The sequence below is a fragment of the Monodelphis domestica genome, chromosome 2, assembly GCF_027887165.1.
Source record: "Monodelphis domestica isolate mMonDom1 chromosome 2, mMonDom1.pri, whole genome shotgun sequence".
NCBI lineage: Eukaryota > Metazoa > Chordata > Mammalia > Didelphimorphia > Didelphidae > Monodelphis > Monodelphis domestica.
In genome coordinates, this window is record NC_077228.1 from 234,833,053 (window position 1) to 234,853,573 (window position 20,521).

At 39.9% G+C, this 20,521-nt stretch overlaps 1 protein-coding gene across 1 annotated transcript in view; it reads right to left on the reverse strand.

Moving 5' to 3' along the window:
* Positions 1–1,060: 1,060 nt before the first annotated feature.
* Positions 1,061–20,521, reverse strand: part of CARD14 (caspase recruitment domain family member 14) — a 115,886-nt gene continuing 96,425 nt past the window's right edge. The window contains exons 19-21 of the mRNA XM_056817372.1: positions 6,943–7,064; positions 6,148–6,263; positions 1,061–4,093 (exon numbers count right to left, since the gene is read on the reverse strand). Coding sequence (XP_056673350.1) covers positions 3,886–4,093; positions 6,148–6,263; positions 6,943–7,064 — 446 coding nt within the window. The 3' untranslated portion in view covers positions 1,061–3,885. The remainder of the gene's footprint in view (positions 4,094–6,147; positions 6,264–6,942; positions 7,065–20,521) is intronic.

A 20,521-nucleotide genomic window follows, 5' to 3' on the forward strand; every position in this document is an offset into this window, starting at 1 on the left:
TACTGGTCCTTAACCTTTTGGTGTTATGGACCCTTTTTTGCAGTCTGACAAAGCCTTGAGATCCCTTCTTATAATAATGTTTTTAAATACATAAAACAAAATACATAGGATTGAAAAGGGAACCAACTATTTGAAAATGTAGTTATTAGAATATATTGGTTTTTAAAGTTCATGGACAAAGGTTAATCCCTGACCTAGAACCATGACGAATTTATATCCATTTAATGTTCCACTGCTTCCTTTTCCCCTGAAGTTTAGTGGAAACCTGGACAGCATAGATCCAGAGATAGTTCTTTCTAGTTTAGCAAAATTTACAGAATTTCAGTCTCTGAAGTCCATTGTGACAATTATTAGCAGGTGCCTTCTTTCTATTTCCCTGGGAAGCAGGGTTGTAGTTCCTGACCATAGAGGTTCTGGGAGGTAGGAAAAAAGAGAAACCAAGTGCCTGAAGGTCCTTCCTCATTCCACATCCCCTACTTAGTAAGAAAAAACAAACAAACCCATAGATCATCAATGAAGCAATGGAAATCTTCATAGGATTTGGTTTAAAAATATATATATCCCCCTTTTTCACAAATAGGTCAGGGTAAATGAATGTGAAATCAAGCATATGTGTTCAAGTTTTATTGTTTCATTGGTCAGTTTTGCTTAATTGTTTTTTCTTCATTGCAAAGGAGGGTTCAATGTGAGGAAAGGGTGCACACTGGCAAAATACTATTGGTATTTGAAAAAAAATCAAGAAAAACCTATGTATACTGAGCTGTTAATAGATTTGGGTTCTAGTTATAGCTTTGCCAATAGTTATTTGTGTCAACTGAGTTTGTTCTTGGGAACCCCAAGATTGTCATGCCCCCCCCCCAGTCCCTTGAGAATTCACCTCGAGGGAAGTCCCACACTTATTTGGTTTCAGACTGAACAATAGACCTCAAAGTACTTGATGATTAGTCTTTTAATCTTAGATTTAGCCTTTTAGTCTTAGAAGTCACCCCCCCCCATTATGTTAGAAATCTGTTCCCAAGAAGACCAACATCTGTGCAGGGACCATCCTTTTACTTTCTTTTCTTTCTTAAATTTATTTATTTAATTTAGAATATTTTCCCATGGTTGCATGATTCATGTTCTTTCCCTCTCCTCCCCGCTCTGATCCCCTCCTCCCAGAGCCAACGATCAATTCCACTGGGTTTTATACATATCATTGTTCAAAACCCATTCCCATATAAAAGTACTACATTCAATTATACCACAGTGTATCAGTCTCTGTGTACAATGTTCTCCTGGTTTTGCTCCTTTTGCTCTGCATCAATTCCTGGAGGTCGTTCCAGTTCACATGGAATTCTTCCAGTTCATTATTCCTTTTAGTATAATAATAGTATTCCAGCACCAACAGATACCACAATTTGTTCAGCCATTCCCCAATCAAAGGGCATCCCCTCATTTTCCAATTTTTTGCCACCACAAAGAACATGGCTATATTTTTGTACATGTATTTTTCCTTATTATCTCTTTGAGGTACAAACCCAGCAGTGATATGATTGGATCAAAGGGCAGGCAGTCTTTTAAAGCCCTTTGGGCATAAATGAACCATCCTTTTCCACTTCCTGATACCCCAGCCTCTGGCTACAGTCTCTTTCCCAAGCTTGCTTACAACCTTCAATGTATGTTTGATATCCTGAGTTCCCCAAAAAGTATATAAGATCCCTATGTTTTATTGTTCTCTGGAGAATTATCTCGTGTGGTGATCCTCTCAGAGATACTGTTCCCAGAGTCCCAGAGCCCCAGAGCCCCCTTGGCTCTGTGGTTTTTAGGTGCTCGACTCTGTGTGGCAGCCCAATATTGAACACTATCTCTTTCCCGATTAAAGATTTCGTTTAGATGACTACTTTAGTAGTTATGTGTTTTTTAAGGTTGACATTTGTACAACCTTGGAAATGTCTCTTGTACTTTAGGGCTCATTACCCATCTCTGTAAAATTAACAAGTTAGACAAGATGTGTTTGGTTACTTCTGTCTCTAGGATTCACAGTAATAGGTGGAAGTGATGACAAGATCACACAGAAGTCTCCAATAGGTCTTATTAGCTCCCATGGATTTCTCCCCATATCTATGCAATAGATGGATGTTGTATATAAGACATTCTGTTTTGGGCAGTGGTTCTATGAGACCTTCCTTACAGTCTTATACACCATCTCTTCCAAACATTGATTGGTTCTTTCTACCAAGGATTCCCTATTATAGAATCATATCATAGATTTAGTACTGAATGGAGCCTCAAATCGCCTAAACTGATTTTGGAAATTTGGAAACAGGCCAAGAGAGTTTCGATAAGTTGCCAAGGACACATGGGTAGTAAATTTTAGAACTGAGATTTGAACCCAAGTTTTCTGACTCCAAATCTAATGTGCTTTCTATTATACTGTGCTGGCTCCCTTGGTGCTTTGTCATAGGACTCCCCCCTTTCTTTTTTAAAAAATACTTACCTTCTGTCTTAGAATTGATACTGAATTTTGGTTCCAAGGCAGAAGAATGGTAAGGGTTAGGCAACTGGGGTTAAGTGACTCGCCCAGGATTGTACAGCCAGGAAGTTTCTGAGGTCAGATTTAAATCCAGATTTCAACTCTAGGACTGGCTCTCAGTCCACTGAGCCACCTAGCTCCCCCTCACATCTCCTTTTAACATAAAAAGCATCCTCTTCCCTGTCAAGTGAAGGCAAAGTTAATTCAGAAGACAACAAATCTTAGGGACTAGAGACAGGGAACAATTCTCAAAACTCTAAGAAACCTAAGACTGCCATGGCCTTGAGGTAAGGTTAGGGCAAGAACCCTACATGTCCTAGAAAGATAGAATCCAAACTCTTAAGAAGAATTGGGAGTGGTGGTTTATACTCAAACACTGTTAGGGAAGAAACAAGCTGACCTCCATCAACTGATCATGGCATCATACAGTTAGGCCTGAAAGGGGCCTTAGAGATAATGGAGTCCCACCCCCACATTTTATACATGAGAAAAACAAACTAACTAAAACTAAAAAACAGAAAAGTGTACTGTAGTCAGCGTCACAATGACAGCCAAGATTTAGATTGTCTGACCAGTACTCTTTTTTGCTAGATCATGATGGTTAAACCTATTATTGCAAAATGAGACAATGCCAGAACTTCAGGGTTCCTGTTTCCAGAGTACTGGTCTTCTAGTGTTTCAGGCCAGATATCATAGATCCATGCCTAGAAACCATTTCTCATATTCTACATCACACAGAAATCTTATCTCCATTTAAACACTTTTTTTTGTAACTTGAATTATTTCTTTACCACCAGAGTCTGAGTAGGTCAGAGAATGGGGAAGTGCTATGTGCTCTCATTATGGGAAGGCATAGGGATTGCCCTAGCAGGCACCAGGACAGCTGGCTTCCTGCCACAACCAACTATTTAACATATTGAAAGGTAGAAAATAAAAAACTGGCTCTTCTAGCCAGTTTGATTATAGAAACCTCTCCAGAGAGATGTCTCAGAATCCTTCCTCTGAGAAAAGAAGATGGAAGAGTGATACTCAATGAGGAAATATCTGCTCTATAAAAATGTAGACAATACTAAAGTCTCAGTGAAACAGTGAAGTTGCCTTATGTTAGTTTTCATAAAGAAATATAGAATAAATTAGTTTGCATTGATAGTTCAATTACCCACCAAAGACAAAAGGTATAATAGCCTTAAGCCCCCTTGAGGCTCATTCCAGATCTCCATTTATTTCTCCTTCCTTGCATGATTTCTAACCCAGAATATTAATTTTAAGTGAGTTAAAAGGTTGAAAAACTTACAAAAAGTACTAATTGAAGTAGAGAATGAATATAAAGGGTCTTGCAGTTGAAACAGGGAAGAGGTCCATGTATGGGATGGTTATCGGGGACCTTGTTCTATCCAAACAAATTTCTTCTGCTCATCGGTGACAGCCAAGCGAGCATAGTTGGCAAGTGAATCTGCATCATTCCAGCCATCAGGGACCAGGCTGGCATATAAACAAGGTGCCCTCTCCAGATCAGCTTCCTCACATTTGGCTGCTTCCAGGATCTGTTCTTCTGTAGTTCCAAGCCGCTGCAGGGCTTTTCTATTTTAATGAAATAGAGAATAGGATGGACTCAGGCTCAGCCATGAGAAGAACTTTGGAATACTAAATGGGGTGGAGGATGTATCCTTTATTCCCCCTCCTCTTCCTTTTGGAATCATTTCATGTAAATGACATGTCAGTCGGTTGCTAAGTTATGGATATCATCTCAATACACATTTTGAGAGGCCCAAATCTAGAGGTTTCCATATATCAAGCTGGGATATTCTTCCTAAAGCATCTTGGGTAAGTGAGCCAATATTCCGAGATACTGGGGTCAATTGCTGCCCTTAACTCTCAGGAAAAACAAAAAGAAAAAAACAAAGGCATCACTCATTAAACTGTGTTGCTATAGGGAAATATATATAATAAAGGCTATTTAATTTTAAACTTTAATAGTAGTTATAGATAACCTACTTTGTGATAGGCATTATTCTAAACCCTAAACCCTAAATATATAAAAATATATATAAATTATATATAAATATAATCTTATCTGATCCTCACAGCAACCCTGGGAGGTAGGTGCTATTATGACCTCCCATTTTATAGCTGAGGAAACCGATGCAAAGATTAAATGGTTTTCCCAGAGTCACACAGTTAGTGAGGGTCTGGGGTCAGATTTGAAGTAAGGTTTCCTGACTCTTAAGTCTACTGCCCTATCTATAGCGCCACCTAGCCTTTTCTTTAGAACTATGGGATAGAAATTTGGGATAGATTGAACCTGGTATCCAAAAGACTTCTCCAGTGGAATTTTGAGGGAGGGATCAAGTTTCTTATTTTAAAATAGAGGTAAGTAACAAGAAATCTCCATACCCCCAGTACTATGAGCTAAAATAAAAGTTTCTGACGTTTGTTTTATTGTTGTATTGAGTTACCATAGGCTACCCAAGTTAATGAGGGATAGGGACCAGATCAATGATTTCACTGATATAGTGAACTCACATACGGGTAATTTCTCTCTACAAACCTGCACTTTTCTGCAACTTATCATCTTCAAGTATTGTCTATAAATACTAAAGAGAGATTAGACGACTTGACCTGGGCCACACAGATGGCATATTTCAGAAGACCCAGGTCTTTGTGCATAAAAAGGCAGCTTTTCTCCATTATGTCACACTGACAAATTTAGTGAAAATAACAACAAAAAATGTCTTAGGTATAGAGATGATGGGTCTAAGATAGATTACTCTTTCACGATTGTTCTCTGGGTCTGCAGTTTAACCAGAGGCATAACTAGAAAATTTTAGCATTTGGATCAAGTTTTATATAAAACTCCTAAGGGTTATTACTAAGACAGAAAGTAAGGGTTACATAAAAATGGAAGGAAGGAAGGAAGGAAGGAAGGAAGGAAGGAAGGAAGGAAGGAAGGAAGGAAGGAAGGAAGGAAGGAAGGAAGGAATGGAAGGAATGGAAGGAAGAAAGAGAAAAGAATGAATTCTGATCACATAAATGATAAATGCAGACTTGAGATTTAAACTCAGTTTTTTCATTTAAAATCAAGTGTTCTTTGTCTTAAACTATATTGCCTCCCACCTAGAGCAAGCAGCTTGAAACATATCCTTTAGTCAAAATTTTAAGAAAACTTGAATTGGGGGACAGGAAGAAAGATAACATATAAGGAAGACTCCATGGTGGGAGAAACTCCAGGACACAGGACACCATTAGGTTGCTACCGGGCAAGGAGGGACAAGCCAAAGGCTTGCTTCTTATCTTAACTAATTAGTCTTGCTAATTAGGTGCTAATTTAGTTGTCTTTACTATGCTGAAAGAGTATGAATGCTGTCTACATTCTCTAAATTTCAGTGCCCTGTAGCAAAGTTGTGATCTCCCAGTCCTAGTTGTAATTCTATCCAGAACTTCCTTTTTAGAAGAACTTCCCCCTTCCTATAGTGCAAGAATCTGTACTGATTGCATTTGTATGTGTATGTATATGAAGAGGAAGCAAAAGAAACCCAAGTCCTTGCATGTTCTCTTAAGCATCATTGGAATACATGCTATGAGAAGTCTGTGGAACTCCAGTTCTGGGTAGAGTTACTAGCCTGGGGTATACATACCTGAGTTTCTTGGCATTCTTCTCAGTGACAGGAATGTGGACAATGATCGGGAAGATCTCAATCCTATGTAGGGCTTGCAGACAGTCCAGCCTGATATCCAGTAGACAGTGAATATTCTGTAGGAAATGAGGAGAGGGTTTGGCATCAGGAAAAAAATGACTAGAACTCTCAGGACCATCCTGGACTCCTTAAAGGCTGTATTCTTTGTATTCTCAGTGCCTTACATAAGGACTTGCCTACAATAAGCCTTTAATCAACATTTATTAGATTTAATTGAATCAACTTGGTGAAGGGCAAATAACTGTTCCAGACTTTGGACCTATGGGAAAGGCCACAACAGGAAGAATTAGGAGAAATATTCAATTCCAAATGTAGGAGCAACTAGATGGCTCAGTGGATAGAGTTAGGTTTAGAAATCTGGCCTCAGACACTTCCTAGCTGGGTGGCCCTGGGCAAGTCACTTAACTCCAATTGCCTAATCCTTACCACTTTTCTGTTTTGGAACCAATACTCAATATAGATTCTAAAACAGAAGGTAAGAGATTTTTTTTAAAATTCCAAATGTAAAAGAGTTTTCACCTGTATAAAGTTATCACTTGTATGGCTTTCACTTGGCTACTTGTAATTCTATTTGCAGTGTAGGAATTAGTTCCAGAATAGCCAAGCTTTTCCAGAGAATTAGGTTTGAAAGCTAGGTTAGGTTTTGCAAAGACCTTTGTTCACTAACTCATCCAGAGTTGCCTTGGCCCTTACTCTCCATTCTCCCTCCTACTCTATAGGACAGTACGTCTTTACCTTCTGCATTAAGGACACTATTGCCTTATAGGTTACACAACTGTGGTGGCTGGGCTCCTCCTTCTCGTGGATTATATCTCCTTTCTGTCTCTGTGCTTCATACTCTTCTTGGCTCAGATACTCTGAGGAGGCAAAAAGGAATGAGAAAGACAGAGCCATATAAATGTAAGAATTTTGTTCAAAAGGGGTCCATATTATGGACCACATAAAAATGTAAATGAAGGAGTGCATCAGAGATCTTCCAAGGAGGGACAATACCCCAGTTTAGTTATGGACCTACAAAAGAATATTACACACTTAGTTTCAGAAAGAACCTTAAATAGCCTAGCATGATGAGGGCTTTGCCTCAGGGCTCAAGCATCCTACACTCAGTTGCCCCAATCAGTTTGTGATCCTCCTTTGGACCACTTTATTGTGCCTCTCTCCTTAGCCTTATCTATAGCTCCATCTGTACTCCAGCCCAGTGTTCTGTAGTGTACCAGTTATGCAAATGCAAAAATTCCTTTTGTAGCTGTGTTTAGCCCCCAGGAGAGTCTGCTTACAGAAAGCTCTCCAGTCTACAGAGATCTTTCTCCTCTTATGACACCTTTATAAATTGGACTCTGCTCAAAGACTCCCTGGGGCTTGACACCCCCACAGTGGTGAATGCTAAATTATCCACACAAATGGAGAACAAAAGTATAAATAATCCCAAATAACAAATAATGCAGAAATAATTTCCATTTGACTTGGAAATTATTTTGATCCTCTTTTGTTGGGGATAGGAAGAATGGGAAATATAGCTGTAGAGGTACAGCCACAATTACACTTATATTAATCCCTTGCTCTAGCCTGGAGAACTTTTTGGACCAGTCATCCAAAGTGTTAGTTATCCCTCTGAGTTTTGCATTATCTTCAAATTTGATAAGCAGCTATGCCTTTATCCAAGTCATTGATAAAAACATGAAACATCACAGAATTAAGAATAGATCTCTAAGGCACTCCAGTGGAGACCTCTTATCAAGTTGATATGGAACCATTAACAACAGCATGTCTCTGATCTATTGGTTTAATAACCCCATCCAAAAAGGAAATAAGGTTAGTCTGTTCTATTCATGATTCAGAATCAAAAGCAATGGCCATTTTATTATGCTATGGCAAATTTTAGTGGTCCTTCAGTCTTTCTCCACCATTAACAGGTTGGTAGAATGTGATATGATGCTAGTTAAAAAAAGACACAGTTTCCTGTTCTATCTCTTGCTTCAGTCCCCTATGTGGTAAGTAGAGCTCTGTTTCTAGGTTCCCTTTTTAAAAAAATTAAATTAATTAATTTAGAATATTTTTTTCATGGTTACATGATTCATGTTCTTTCCCTCTCCTCCCCACTCTGAGCCCCCACTCCCAGAACCAACAATCAATTCCACTGGGTTTTACACATATCATTGTTCAAAACCTTTCCCCATATTATTATTTGCAATAGAGTGATCATTTTAAGTCAACATCCCCAATCATATCCCCATTGAACCATATGATTAATCATATATTGTTGTTGTTGTTTTTTCCTGTATTTCTACTCCCACAGTTCTTTCTCTGGATGTAGATAGCATTCTTTCTCATAAGTCCCTCAAGAAGAGTTGGGGAAGGACTGGTCCTTTCTATTATAGCAGGATGGTTACTTGGGCAATGTAACTGCTTTGTAGGGGTTTCAATTAGTGGAGTTCATCTTTTGCCATTTGTTCTTTCCTGACATTAGGTAAATGAGCATCTTTTCTGAAGTGGATGTGTGTAGCCTTAGAGGCATGTTCATTAGATCCAGAGGACCTGTGTTTCATTGGGTTGGAATTGACTGGGAGTCCCAACAACTATTCCAATCCCATTGGAGAAAATAGCTACCAACAAGGGAAATGGTCTAGCTGTATTGTAACTGTGAAAATGTGGGTTTCAAGACTGTGAATTGCCAAAACTGTAAAGATAAATTTTAGTGTTTTGATTTAAATAAAAAATAAGTGATCACCATGGGAAAAATTCCCAAGTATGAAAATACCCAAGTCAGCTGGGTTTTATGGAGATTTTCATTAATACAAATGAAGGAATTAAGGAAAGGGAGAGAGAGAGAGAGAATAAGAGAAAATAGTATGAAGGGCCTAGGCCAAATGGCCTAGGCCTGAGCCTTAAGAGAGACTAGTCAGTCTTTAATCACTCACCACAAGATCTGTCCCAAGCAAAACTCCAGTCCTTCATTGAAATCCTCAACTCCTGAACTGAGTTCAGAGACCCAGCTCCTCCAAACGAACTCCAAAATCCAACCTCCACGGTGAACTCCCAAACTGAACTACGAACTCCAACTAGTCCGAACTCTAACTAAGTTCAGAGAGCCAACTCCTCCAAACTAACTCCAAACTCCCAACTAAGTTCAGAGAGCCAGCTCTTTTTAAAGAGAAATTTCTCTTATGTCACCTCCCCTAAATTTTCACATCTACCAATCACAGTAGACGTTTTCCCCAGGACTGACCATTCTTAGTTCACATCTTTTGTTATCACCTTCTCTGTTTAGATTATATCTTCGGAGTATTTCATATCTCTTTGCTAAGCTTGCCCTTTGTAAGTTGCTTGACCTTTTAGTGAATAATTTAACCTTTATAGGTACTTAGCACCCTTTTGTATTAGATCTAAAAATAGACCTAGTTAAGGTTCTAGCTTTACTATAAGTAGGAGTTAGGGACTTTTTCATTGTCCTATCAGGAGTTTACAACTTTATCTTCCCCTAAGGCACTGTCTGAGCAGGGTGGAGTAATTTTAAAGTTCCAAATACATTCCTGATCAAGTACCTCCATTGTTTAAAATGGGGAATAGCTTAACCAAATCTTCTAAGGTAGAGTCTGAGCAATTTTAAGATTCACAATATGTATCTAGAACTGTAGGAACAGTGCAGAACCATGATAAAATATAAAATGCCTAATAATGGAACAATAAATTGGACTGCTATGTTCTGATGAAGTTTAAGCATAAAGATTCCCAAGCTCTCAATTATTATAACAGAAGCTCTAAGTTTGTAAGTGTCCTCTGGCACTCACTCTCTGAATTCTGTTTTTAAATCATTCTATTAATGCATAGTGTAAATCTTTTATGCTTAGCATTTCTTTTGTGCATAGGAATAAATTACCAGTCCCATGCCTGATTTACATTGGTACAATAAGTCCCTTTTACTCTAATTCTCTTTTTAAGGAAACATTAAATGTGAGGCATAACCAAGTTATAACTAAAATTCTCTGAGAATGCTGGGGTGGGAGTTTAATAAGCCAAAGAGGGTGAGAAAAGGGAGATTAACCTCTCTTGTTAGGGAACAGTCTCTCACAGAACTGAATCCAAACTAACTGTATGCTTTTGTCCAGAGTAGAAGTTTCTCAAATTTAGGAAATTTTTTCTGTACATATTTTTATTAAAAAATTAAAACCCTTTGAAGGAGCCCCAAGCAGGGAGTTGCTTGGTCAGTACAGCACATATCACTATAGAACATCTGACCAACAGACCCCTGTCAGGGAACCTAAATGTGCCGACGCCCAAAACGTAGAGTCCAGGAGAAACTTGTACTGATGCCCAAAACATAGATTCCAGGAGAAACTTGTGGGCCACGTATGGTGGCTAGTGATATGCTGTCAGGCATTGGGTATAAAAGACTCTGCACTCACAACTGCAGGCGGAACTCTTGTGCTGAGCTTCCCCTGGCGCGGACCAGAATAAAGGACCCTTCTGCTTGATTGCATTGTCTGTGGGTTTTTCCTTGGTGGTGGGCGACGCACTGGACCCTAACATTTGGGGGCTTGTCCGTCTGCCTCGTCCCCACCTTGGAACCCCTGGACAAAAGGGCAAAAGGCACTGCCTTGGACCGGACCTTCGGGTGAGCAGCGTGGGGTGTGAGAGTGTGTGTGAGTGTGGTGACCGGATGCGTATGGGGGAGAAGAGGACCCTCAATGAGCATACGGCTTAGTGAATGACACGTGCCTGCAATTTAAACAGGACATTCTATGCCAAGCTCTGAGGCCCATCCCGTTCTGGGGTGAGGGGGCTTGCCCCCGCGGCATCGGTCCGACCCTCCCACCTGTTTCTGAGTGCAGACTTGGGAGTACCACAGTTCTGTGTTCTTTGCGAGAAGGCCAGTCGGGAAACTAAGGAAGTGTCTGTGATCAGCGGGGAGGGAAAGGATAAGGTCCAGGGCAGGTGCCGAGATCGGAACTTCCAGGTGGTTAGAGGCCCCTGAGGACAGAAGTCTGACTCTGTCATACGGAGTTAAAGTCTCCGTCAGGTCTGACTCTGTCGTACGGAGTTAAAGTCTCCGTCAGGTTGAGAGAGCCCTGAGCGCGGAGCTCCATGTCTCTGCTAGGTGGCCACTGCTCTCAACTGGTTTGAAGGGAAAGGGGTTTGAGTCCCCTTTTGGGAAGATATTTCACCCCTAGGAGAGCCTGGGGGACGCCCCATGATCTCTAGGTGATTTTTAGACACACTGAGGTTTTTTGCCACATAGAGGGATCAGGTGGCCAGCCGCTGGCTGCTTGCCCCTGACAGATAGCCAGAAACAGCCGAAGGGAGCTGGCCACTGATGAGTAATTGCGGGTATCAGGTTTCTTTCCTGAGTAAAACTAGCTGCTTTAGGCAGTTGTTAACCCTTTCCTTGCAACTTCTTGGTCTCAATAATAGAAAATCAGCCTGTTTGTCAAACAGCTTGCTCAAGGTTTTATGGTCCTTACAAGTACATGCCAAAAAAATGAGATCTTAAGATAAGCTCCTAGGATTGGTGAGTTTACATGTCCATGTCTCTGTTATTTGTCTTCTGGCTTTTGCTGTTTGTCTTGTGTGTCTTTCTATATTTGGATGCAGGTATGTGGATGTGTGGGAGAGGGTGTCCTATAGGGTTCTTTGAGCCTTTGTTGTGGCTGGATTAAAGGGAAAGAAAAAAATGGGGGGGGGGAGTTTGGGATGCAGGGTTATAAAGGAGAATAGATTTTGCATCCCTGCTCCCTCTGCCTGCGTTCCAACCAGGCAAGCTATGATAAAGTAACACTGTGACAGGCTTCAGGGCGGGAGAGAGTGCAATTACCCATTCAATGATTTTTTCTTCCTTCTCCCTTTGGATGGGCCCCCAAAGGAGCGGAAGAGAGAAAATTCTGAGCAGAAAAGGGAGATTCTTACTCCACAGTTAGAAACTTTCTCTTAAAATTAATTCTCAAACTGGTTGAATTGCTAATGATTTTGATACGGTACAAATGTAATGTATTGTAGTTACTGTTTGTCAAATGTGAAATGTTGCCAGATTTTTATTGAACAACAAAACTCCTGATTAGAAGTTTGCTTTGTTAAACCTTGCGATGCATAATGATTTCAGTGAATTTGAGAATTGTGTAAATGTGATTGATAGCAAGTCTGATGCAGAGAGGAAAGTTTATTCTGTATAGACAGAAAATTGTACTGACTACTTAATAGATGTAAAAGTCATTCAGAAAAACTTGTGTTGTTGAAAAGAACTTTTTCTAGAATTTGAATTTGGGAATCCTTCAAATCACATTTATTTTAATATATGTGCTGTCAGAAATAGCAGCAAGAAATTATATTACACACACAAGAAGTTTTTTTTTTCTTTCTTTTTCAAAGTGGTTAATCTGTGCATGGCATTAATGAGATAAATGCTAAGAATTGATGTTTTACAAAAGAGGAAATTTTTAAATAATGTTTTTAATCAAGGTTATATGAATTGTTTTTAAATGTGCAAAATGCAAAATGCATAGGAAGGAATTTGTAATCTAGATGCCAAATGCTGGAAATTAGTAATGCTGAGTGAATGCTAAATATGTATGCATTATATTATGAAGAGGATTAAGTTTTCCACCTAAATAGGTTAAGGGTATATAACATGCAACCTGTGTGCCCTTAACAAGACAAATTCAACCAGCCCTGTAATCGAGAGGGCTTTTCATGAGGATTAAATACAGTTTAGCTTCAGATATATCAAAGAGGTCAGGCTGGAATGCCAGGTAACATGAAGCTAAGTAGGGAAAAGTGATTAAGTACATGTGAAGGGAAATAACTTTATGTCTTATAACCTATCTATGTAAGTTAATAATTGAATTTTGGGGTGTCTGGATTCATTTTATGAAGTGCTCCACTTCAATAAGAGTAATGAATAGAGATACTAATTGATACTATGAATTCTAGTGTGAAATAGACACAACAAATTATAAATTGGAATAATGTTGATGGACTTAAATTAGGAATGTAGCAATGTTTTGAGCTAGAAAGAGACTAAACTGGAGGTTCTATTCTACTTTAGACAGGTTTGAGAGTACAGGTAAATGCTTTGCACCTCAGTTTGGCTACACTGAAACATTCATTGCGAAAGGACTTAATCAGAGTTATTTGGAAGTGTGGAGTTCAAATTGAAATCCACTGAGACTAAATTATTATGAAGGGGGTTTGATACATTCAAACTTTTACATTATTGTGAGCTCACTGGTTAAAGAAGGATGAGCCAAGGTTGCTAAGTAATAAAATCTAAGTCAAGGCCAGTAGCCTTGGGATAAAATTGCTCAGAAGCTATTAACCCCTTCCTTGCACCCAGGAAGGAGAAAGAAGTGCTTATAACATTATGAACTGACATAGGGGCTTCAAAGAGTTAACAGCCGCTGTGTGATAGAACTTAAAGATGAGTATATCTTAATTGTAGAAACGGAGGTTTTAAGGTGCTCCAGCAAGCAAATATTGCCAGCCCTGTCTGACCAAAAAAAAAAAAAGGCTTGTTTGCAGCTGTGGAATCTTACTACAAACATTCCAGGTCCAGAATGATAAAATGAGTTGAGTGATATGTAATTGATGAAGTTACCTCATACGAGTTCTGGGGATTGTTGGTTGATATTTTGATTACATTTTGATCTGTATAAGGATATATGTGACAAACAATAGCCAAAGAATAGGTAGGGTGTTAAAAATGGCACATATGTGAAAATGCTTGCTCAGAAATTTATGATTGTTATGTGAGTGGCTGCTAAAATGTGTTTAAGTATCGTTTGGATATTAAAAAAAAAACAAACCTCACTGTAAATCTGACTCAACCATATAGTTTGTTACCTCAGTCTACCAATTTGTATTATGAACTGAAATTTATAATGGTTGAGCTCTATGCTAAAGACTGTTCAATGATGTAATCTTTTTAAATCAGAATTCTTTGGGGTTACCGATTAGCAGTTGAAGTGATACCAGGGGGCTGGTTGTTTGACTTATGATAGTAAAAACATGTTAGAGAAAGTGGGGAGGTATGTTGGGTTTGAATTTGGAAGAAAGGGACTTTGATTTAAAGTCCATAAAGCTTTAGTATGTGAGTTTGTAAAGGAAGAATGGACGGTGTGTTCTGCTTTTAAGCAGAGGGTTTTGGAGGAACAGAAAGGGAGAGAGAAGGTGAAAGGGAACAGATGAATGTTCTGCTCTCATAATTGGCTCTTTAACTTAGGGATAATATATAAAGTAATGTATGTGGGAAAATCACACATGATTCTTTGGACAGTACCCTGAAGTGATTCCTGCATGACCTTCTCTTAGTCTTTCAGATGGCCTAGGTCCAGGAGATGATACAGCCCTGGTTTATAGGGAACTACTTAATTCAGCACTCATGTGACTACACCTGATGTGTAAATACATGAAAATAATTGAGTGATCAACCTTGTAGGGATGTTAAAGGCTTGTTTGGGGGTGTGGAGATTTGTTTCTGGATTGCTGATAAGCAAATTTCTCTGAGCTGTTAATGGGTGAGACTTGTCCTTTAAGGAAAAGAAGGCCTCTGGCATCCAGTGGCAAGTGCTCTAAGGAGAGAAAAAGTCCTAGGATGGCTATAGAGAAGGCAGCCCAAGGCTCACTTTGGACTGAATTTTCCTGACCATCCTCAAGTGGAACAACAATGGCAAGTGACAGCCTTGCTTGGTGTGTCTTTTGTGACTTGGAGATATTTCCCTTTCAGGGCCTTCTTCCTTCGTGACAATTCCCACGATCAGCACATAATGCAAATTGTGATATTAAAGTTTCCATTTCCTCAAACAACCCTAATAATTGGGAATTCTCAAATTGTTAGGAACATGCTTTGAGAAATAGATGGAGTTTATTCCTAGATGGCATGTATTTGTAGCCTTAATTTACCACAGTTGAGGTTTGGTTCTTGAGCTTGGAAAGATAGCTCACAGCCTTCTTGGTTTCCCCAGCCTCTGGGTAAGGAAATACATCTGTAAGATATTGTTACTCCAGTGTTTTTAGATGTTATAGTTAATGTGTATTTTGCAATAGGATATTCTTTAACAGAAATATCACATACCAGCTCTGCAAACAACTCAGGAAGGGATCTGTTCCTGTCAGAAGATGATTTCTGAGGATGAAGTCTGTTGGTTAAGATACCCAAATGCAAATATGTGATGTTCATTGCTATTGTATTAATGTCCTGTTCCTATCTGCTATTTGCCCCAGTACACTTCTATCTTAGGGGCTGACTTCCCCTTGTGACCGGTCTGCCAATCGAGAGGAGTGACAGGACACCCTTCAGATCTCCAGGCAGTTCTCCACCGACCTGGGACCCTGGAATCCACTGAGGATGTGCCCCTAAAGACACTGTCTGCAGCCTTCCCTCCCCCTCTTATTCCCCTCCCTCTCTCTCCTACACATAGGTAGGGACAGCTCTACGCCCAGGCTCAGCACTGAAAAAACTACAGAAGATCTGGACCTCCGCCCTTTTTCCCTTAGACATTTGGAGAGGGGAGGGGATGGGATGGCAGGGGGCACTGAACCAGGTGGGGCCTGAGATTCTGGTCCTCTGGGAGGCTGTGTGGTTTCCCTATGGATGGCTGGGCTGGCCAGATGGCAGGACTCACTAGAAGCAGTGGGGAGACAGCTAGCAAAAGGAATACATGACCCTCTCGCTTCCATGACTTCACTTTCTCCCCTGCCTCTTGGTTTCCCCCTTCCTTGTCACAGAGTATCCCTCAATCGGGAGATACCTTACCCCACCCAAAGGAGCGCACTGGCTGTGCCCCCGTTCTGGCCTACAGCCCTGTGTCTCCCCTAACTCCCTCACTGCCCGCTGCACCCCCTCACAATAGTACCCCGAGTGACCTACTATGCCAAGCAGGACCTCCTCTTCCTTACAGAGAGGGCCTCTGTGCAGCCTTGGGTGAGGAATGCTGCTTCTATGTTAACCACTCAGGGATTATTAGGGACTCCCTGAGCAAGCTACGAGAAGGTCTAGAAGCTTTGACAGAAGGAGAGGGAAACTGCCAGCCCCTGGTACGCCCACCTTTTCAATTCTTCTCCCTAGTCATGTTCCTTATAGGACCCCCTCATAATCTTAACCCTACTCTTGACATTTGGCCCCTGCGTTTTTAACCGCCTTGTTTGGTTCATGAAAGGCCGGCTGGATGCCATCCAGGGTTTGGCTCTCCGACAAAAGTACCGACCCCTAGCGAGCCCCGGACTGAGAGCCACAAGCTGCCTCAGTGGGCAGGCCTTCCCTCTGCCCCCTAAGAGAAAAAGAAGTTGGGAATGAAGGAGCCCCAAGCAGGGAGCTGCTTGGTCAGTACAGCACATATCACTATAGAAATCTGACCAACAGACCCCTGTCAGGGAACCTAAATGTGCCGACACCCAAAACGTAGAGTCCAGGAGAAACTTGTACTGACTCCCAAAACATAGATTCCAGGAGAAACTTGTGGGCCGTGTATGGTGGCTAGTGATATGCTGTCAGGCTTCGGGTATAAAAGACTCTGCACTCACAACTGCAGGCGGAACTCTTGTGCTGAGCTTCCCCTGGTGCGTACCAGAATAAAGGACCCTCCTGCTTGATTGCATTGTCTGGGGGTTTTTCCTTGGTGGTGGTCGACGCACTGGACCCTAACACCTTATCTTCCGTCTTAGAATCAAAACTGGGTATTGGTTCTAAGGCAGAAGAGTGGTAAGGGCTAGGCAATGGGGGTCAAGTGACTTGCCCAGGGTCACACAGCTAGTAAGTGACTGAGGCCAGATTTGAACCTAGGAGCTTGGCTCTCAATCTACTGAGCCACCCAACTGCCCCCTGTACTTATATTTTAAAAATCTTAATATGATAAAAAAAAATATCTACCTAAAACCAAAAGTGAGCATCATATGCAATGGTAAAAAAAAAAGTAGAAGCTTTCCCAATAAATACAGAAGAAAATAATGGCTGCCTTCTATTCTCATTATTTGATACAGAACAAAAGAAAAAAATAACAATATAAAGATTAACAAAGAGGAGGCAATACTATTCCTATTTGCTGATAACAAAATGGTTTACTTAGAAAATTTGAGCAAATTAACAAAGATACAAATTGATAAAATTAGTAGCTTTAGCAAAATTGTAGGCTACATAATAAACCCACAAAAATATAAAGGACTTGGAGCAATTAGGTGATTCAGTAGATTGTAAGCCATGCCTAGAGACAGGAGCTCCTGTTTTCAAATCTGTCCTTAAACCCTTTTTAGCTGCATGGTCCCAGGCAAGTCACTGAACACCAACTGCCATTAATTCTAAGACAGAAGGTAAGGGTTTAAAATACATATCTATATGATATACATTATATACATGTAAAGGACTGCTGTAAAATTATTCAAAATAACTGCAAAATGCCTAAAATCTTTGGGGAATTAATATGTTCATTACTTATATAAATTATATTACAAAATACTCCCTAAAGTTGTTAAAGAACAACTTAAATAGCAGAAAGAATGGTCAGTGATTACGAGTAGGCCATGCCAATAAAATAAAAATGACAATGCTACCAACATTAATTAATTTATTTAATACTACTATTTTCTTCTCTTACTTCACTGTGCATCAGTTCACGTGACTCCTATGCTTCTCTGTATTCATCACACCCAATATTTTTTATAGCACAACACATTCCATTACATTCATGTACCATCATTTGTTTAGTCATTCTTTGCAATCACAAAAAGTGCTTATATAAATATTTTTCTATTTCCATGGAAACTTCCTCTGACTCAGAGGGTATGGGCATTTTAGTTACTTTATCTGCATTATTCCAAACTGAAGCAAAGATATTTGTTGACAAAGAGGAAATATGGTGTCACATTTGCTTTTGATGTAGTATTGGCACACAACAAAAGTGTTCTTGTGGTTTGTCTATTTTAGTGGTCAGTAATATCTACACTGAAACATCATTCATTTAAATGTATTTTGCCTTCTTGGGTTATCAGTCTATGGAGGGCCAGTCATTTCGCTGTCCTCTGTGTCAAACTGTTATTTTGAGTATGGCCAGCATGCAACTCTATGCTTTTTCTTCTGTTTCTTAAATTCATAGTCCCATCTGCATCCCAGTGGCTGGGGCTCTAACTTAATCAGAGTGACCAGAGCCAATGACATTCCAGGATTGCTGCCAAGCTTTCACAGCTATCAAAGTGGTCTTAAGGTACACAAAATCTTCATAGTACATCATCCTGGTTTCTTTCATATCTTTTCCTACCAACCACTGGTGGGAAAAGGAGTTAAAACAAAAAAACTTCCTTGTAGTTAATTTCCACTTCTAGACTCTCCATATACTACTGTCACAATCCCTCATCTTCTCCCATCATTTCTATCCTTCCAATAAGGAACTTTAACAAACTTGTTGATGTTTCTTCAACTATCCTAGGCTGGCTCCCACCCCTATTTCCTCAGTCTGCTCATTTCACATGCCTTACTCCTCCACTCCCACCTCACAAAAATAGTGACACTGTGATTTTGTCAGCACTCAGAAGTGTTCTACTTCCTTTATCAAGAATTCTGAAATTCTCTTACGAGATCACAATCTCCTTCTCTCCCTATTCCTTACTTTTCCCTAAACTGTTTTTTGTCCTCAGTATGACCTTCATTACCTATGTCCCTCATTATTTTCCTGTGATGAGCCTCTTTTCCTCCATTTGCCTCCCTGTTCTGATCTGTTCCATATACCAAGCCCTCCTCCTACTAGCCCATCATGTGTGAGGCTTACAACTCAAAGAAAAGAGAGATGCAGTGATTCAAAGTGTTAAATTCCCCTTTGACATGTTCCCCTCTTCCTTCCCGGCTTGCCATATATGGTACTTATTAATTAAAAGAGGGAGAGATAGAGAATGCAAAGAGTCAAATCCTCTTTTTCCATGTTCCCCTCCCCTCTAGATTCTTGAAAAAGGTCAGGCAAGGGGTACAACTTCAGAGAAGGGCACATTTGAGATAAGGAGGCTGAGGTAACCAAGGTCTTTGCTCTAGATGCCCGTCTGTTAACTGTTAGAAGAAAATAACGAATTCTCAGAATCATAAGAAGGTAACATTTCCCAGAAGCTGTTTTTTGTTATTGTTTAGTTTCTTATGCTAGGTAGGTTTGAGTTTCCATGGGCCAAAACTATATCTTGAGTAGTAGAGTGGGTGGATTAAATCATGAAGTGCTGAACTTCCAGGAATGAGTGCTTTCATTTCCCATTCACATATCTTGCCCCTCTTTCCTCCGTGAAACCCCATGGAAGAGGACATGATGGTCCTGATACTTTCCCAACCATCATTTTTGTTTTGGACATATTACTCCCTTCTTAAATTTAATACTTTAAAAAGAATTTAAGACCAAACAAGAGAATATTACAAGATGTAAGATGAATAATTTCAATTATATTAAATTAAAAAGGATACAAACAAAACCAATGCAACCAAAAATAGAAAGGAAGCAACAAACTGGGAAAAAATTGTTAAAACAAAATTCTCTGATAAAGGTCTAATTTCTCAAATTTATAAGGAACTAAGTCAAATGGACTGCTGGGGGCCATCAGACCATGACGCCTTGACAGAGTCACGTGTGGTAGCTGGGGAGACAACAGAGTGGTCCTTGGAAAGATGTGACTGCCCACTCTATCCCCTTTACATGACCTTTCATCAATGCCCCTTACCTATGAATTGACATGATTATTACTCCCCCTAGTCTCAAAAGAAATAATGCAAGAGCAAAACACCTGTACCCTAATTCTCCAAAACATCACCAAAAGATCAGACCCTCAAACCCAATCCCAAAAAGAAAAAAAAATTCCCCCCAAAAAAGTGGGTTAACTTTTACTTAGGTGCATAATTCCCAGCAAAACCACAGCTACAGGCCAAGCCCAAAACTTTCTCATGAAGCCAACACACAAATCATGGGACTGCTTTGCAATCATGGGATTGTGTTGCAATCATAGAGGCCCATACAATACGTACAGGTACAGTACAGGTACACTAAGCTTCAATATGCCTCAGTGACTCAATTATACAAATCAGTAACTCAAACTCCCCAGTAAGCCACCTGTGATGAAATCATTTATCTTGTATTCTGTCTGTAATCACAATACAAAAATATAGGATGTTAATCAAGTGATTTGTTAAAAATTAATGTATCACTTTTCCAATTATCTCTCTTTGAGCATGTGTGTTAGGTAATGTAATCTGTCTGCCAAGAAAATGGGTATAAAAATAAATTTCAGGTCTGGGAATGTTGAAGCAGCTATTAGATGCAAAGCAGTCCCATGGCCGTAATGATTAAGCTATCTTCCATTTGTTATTTAT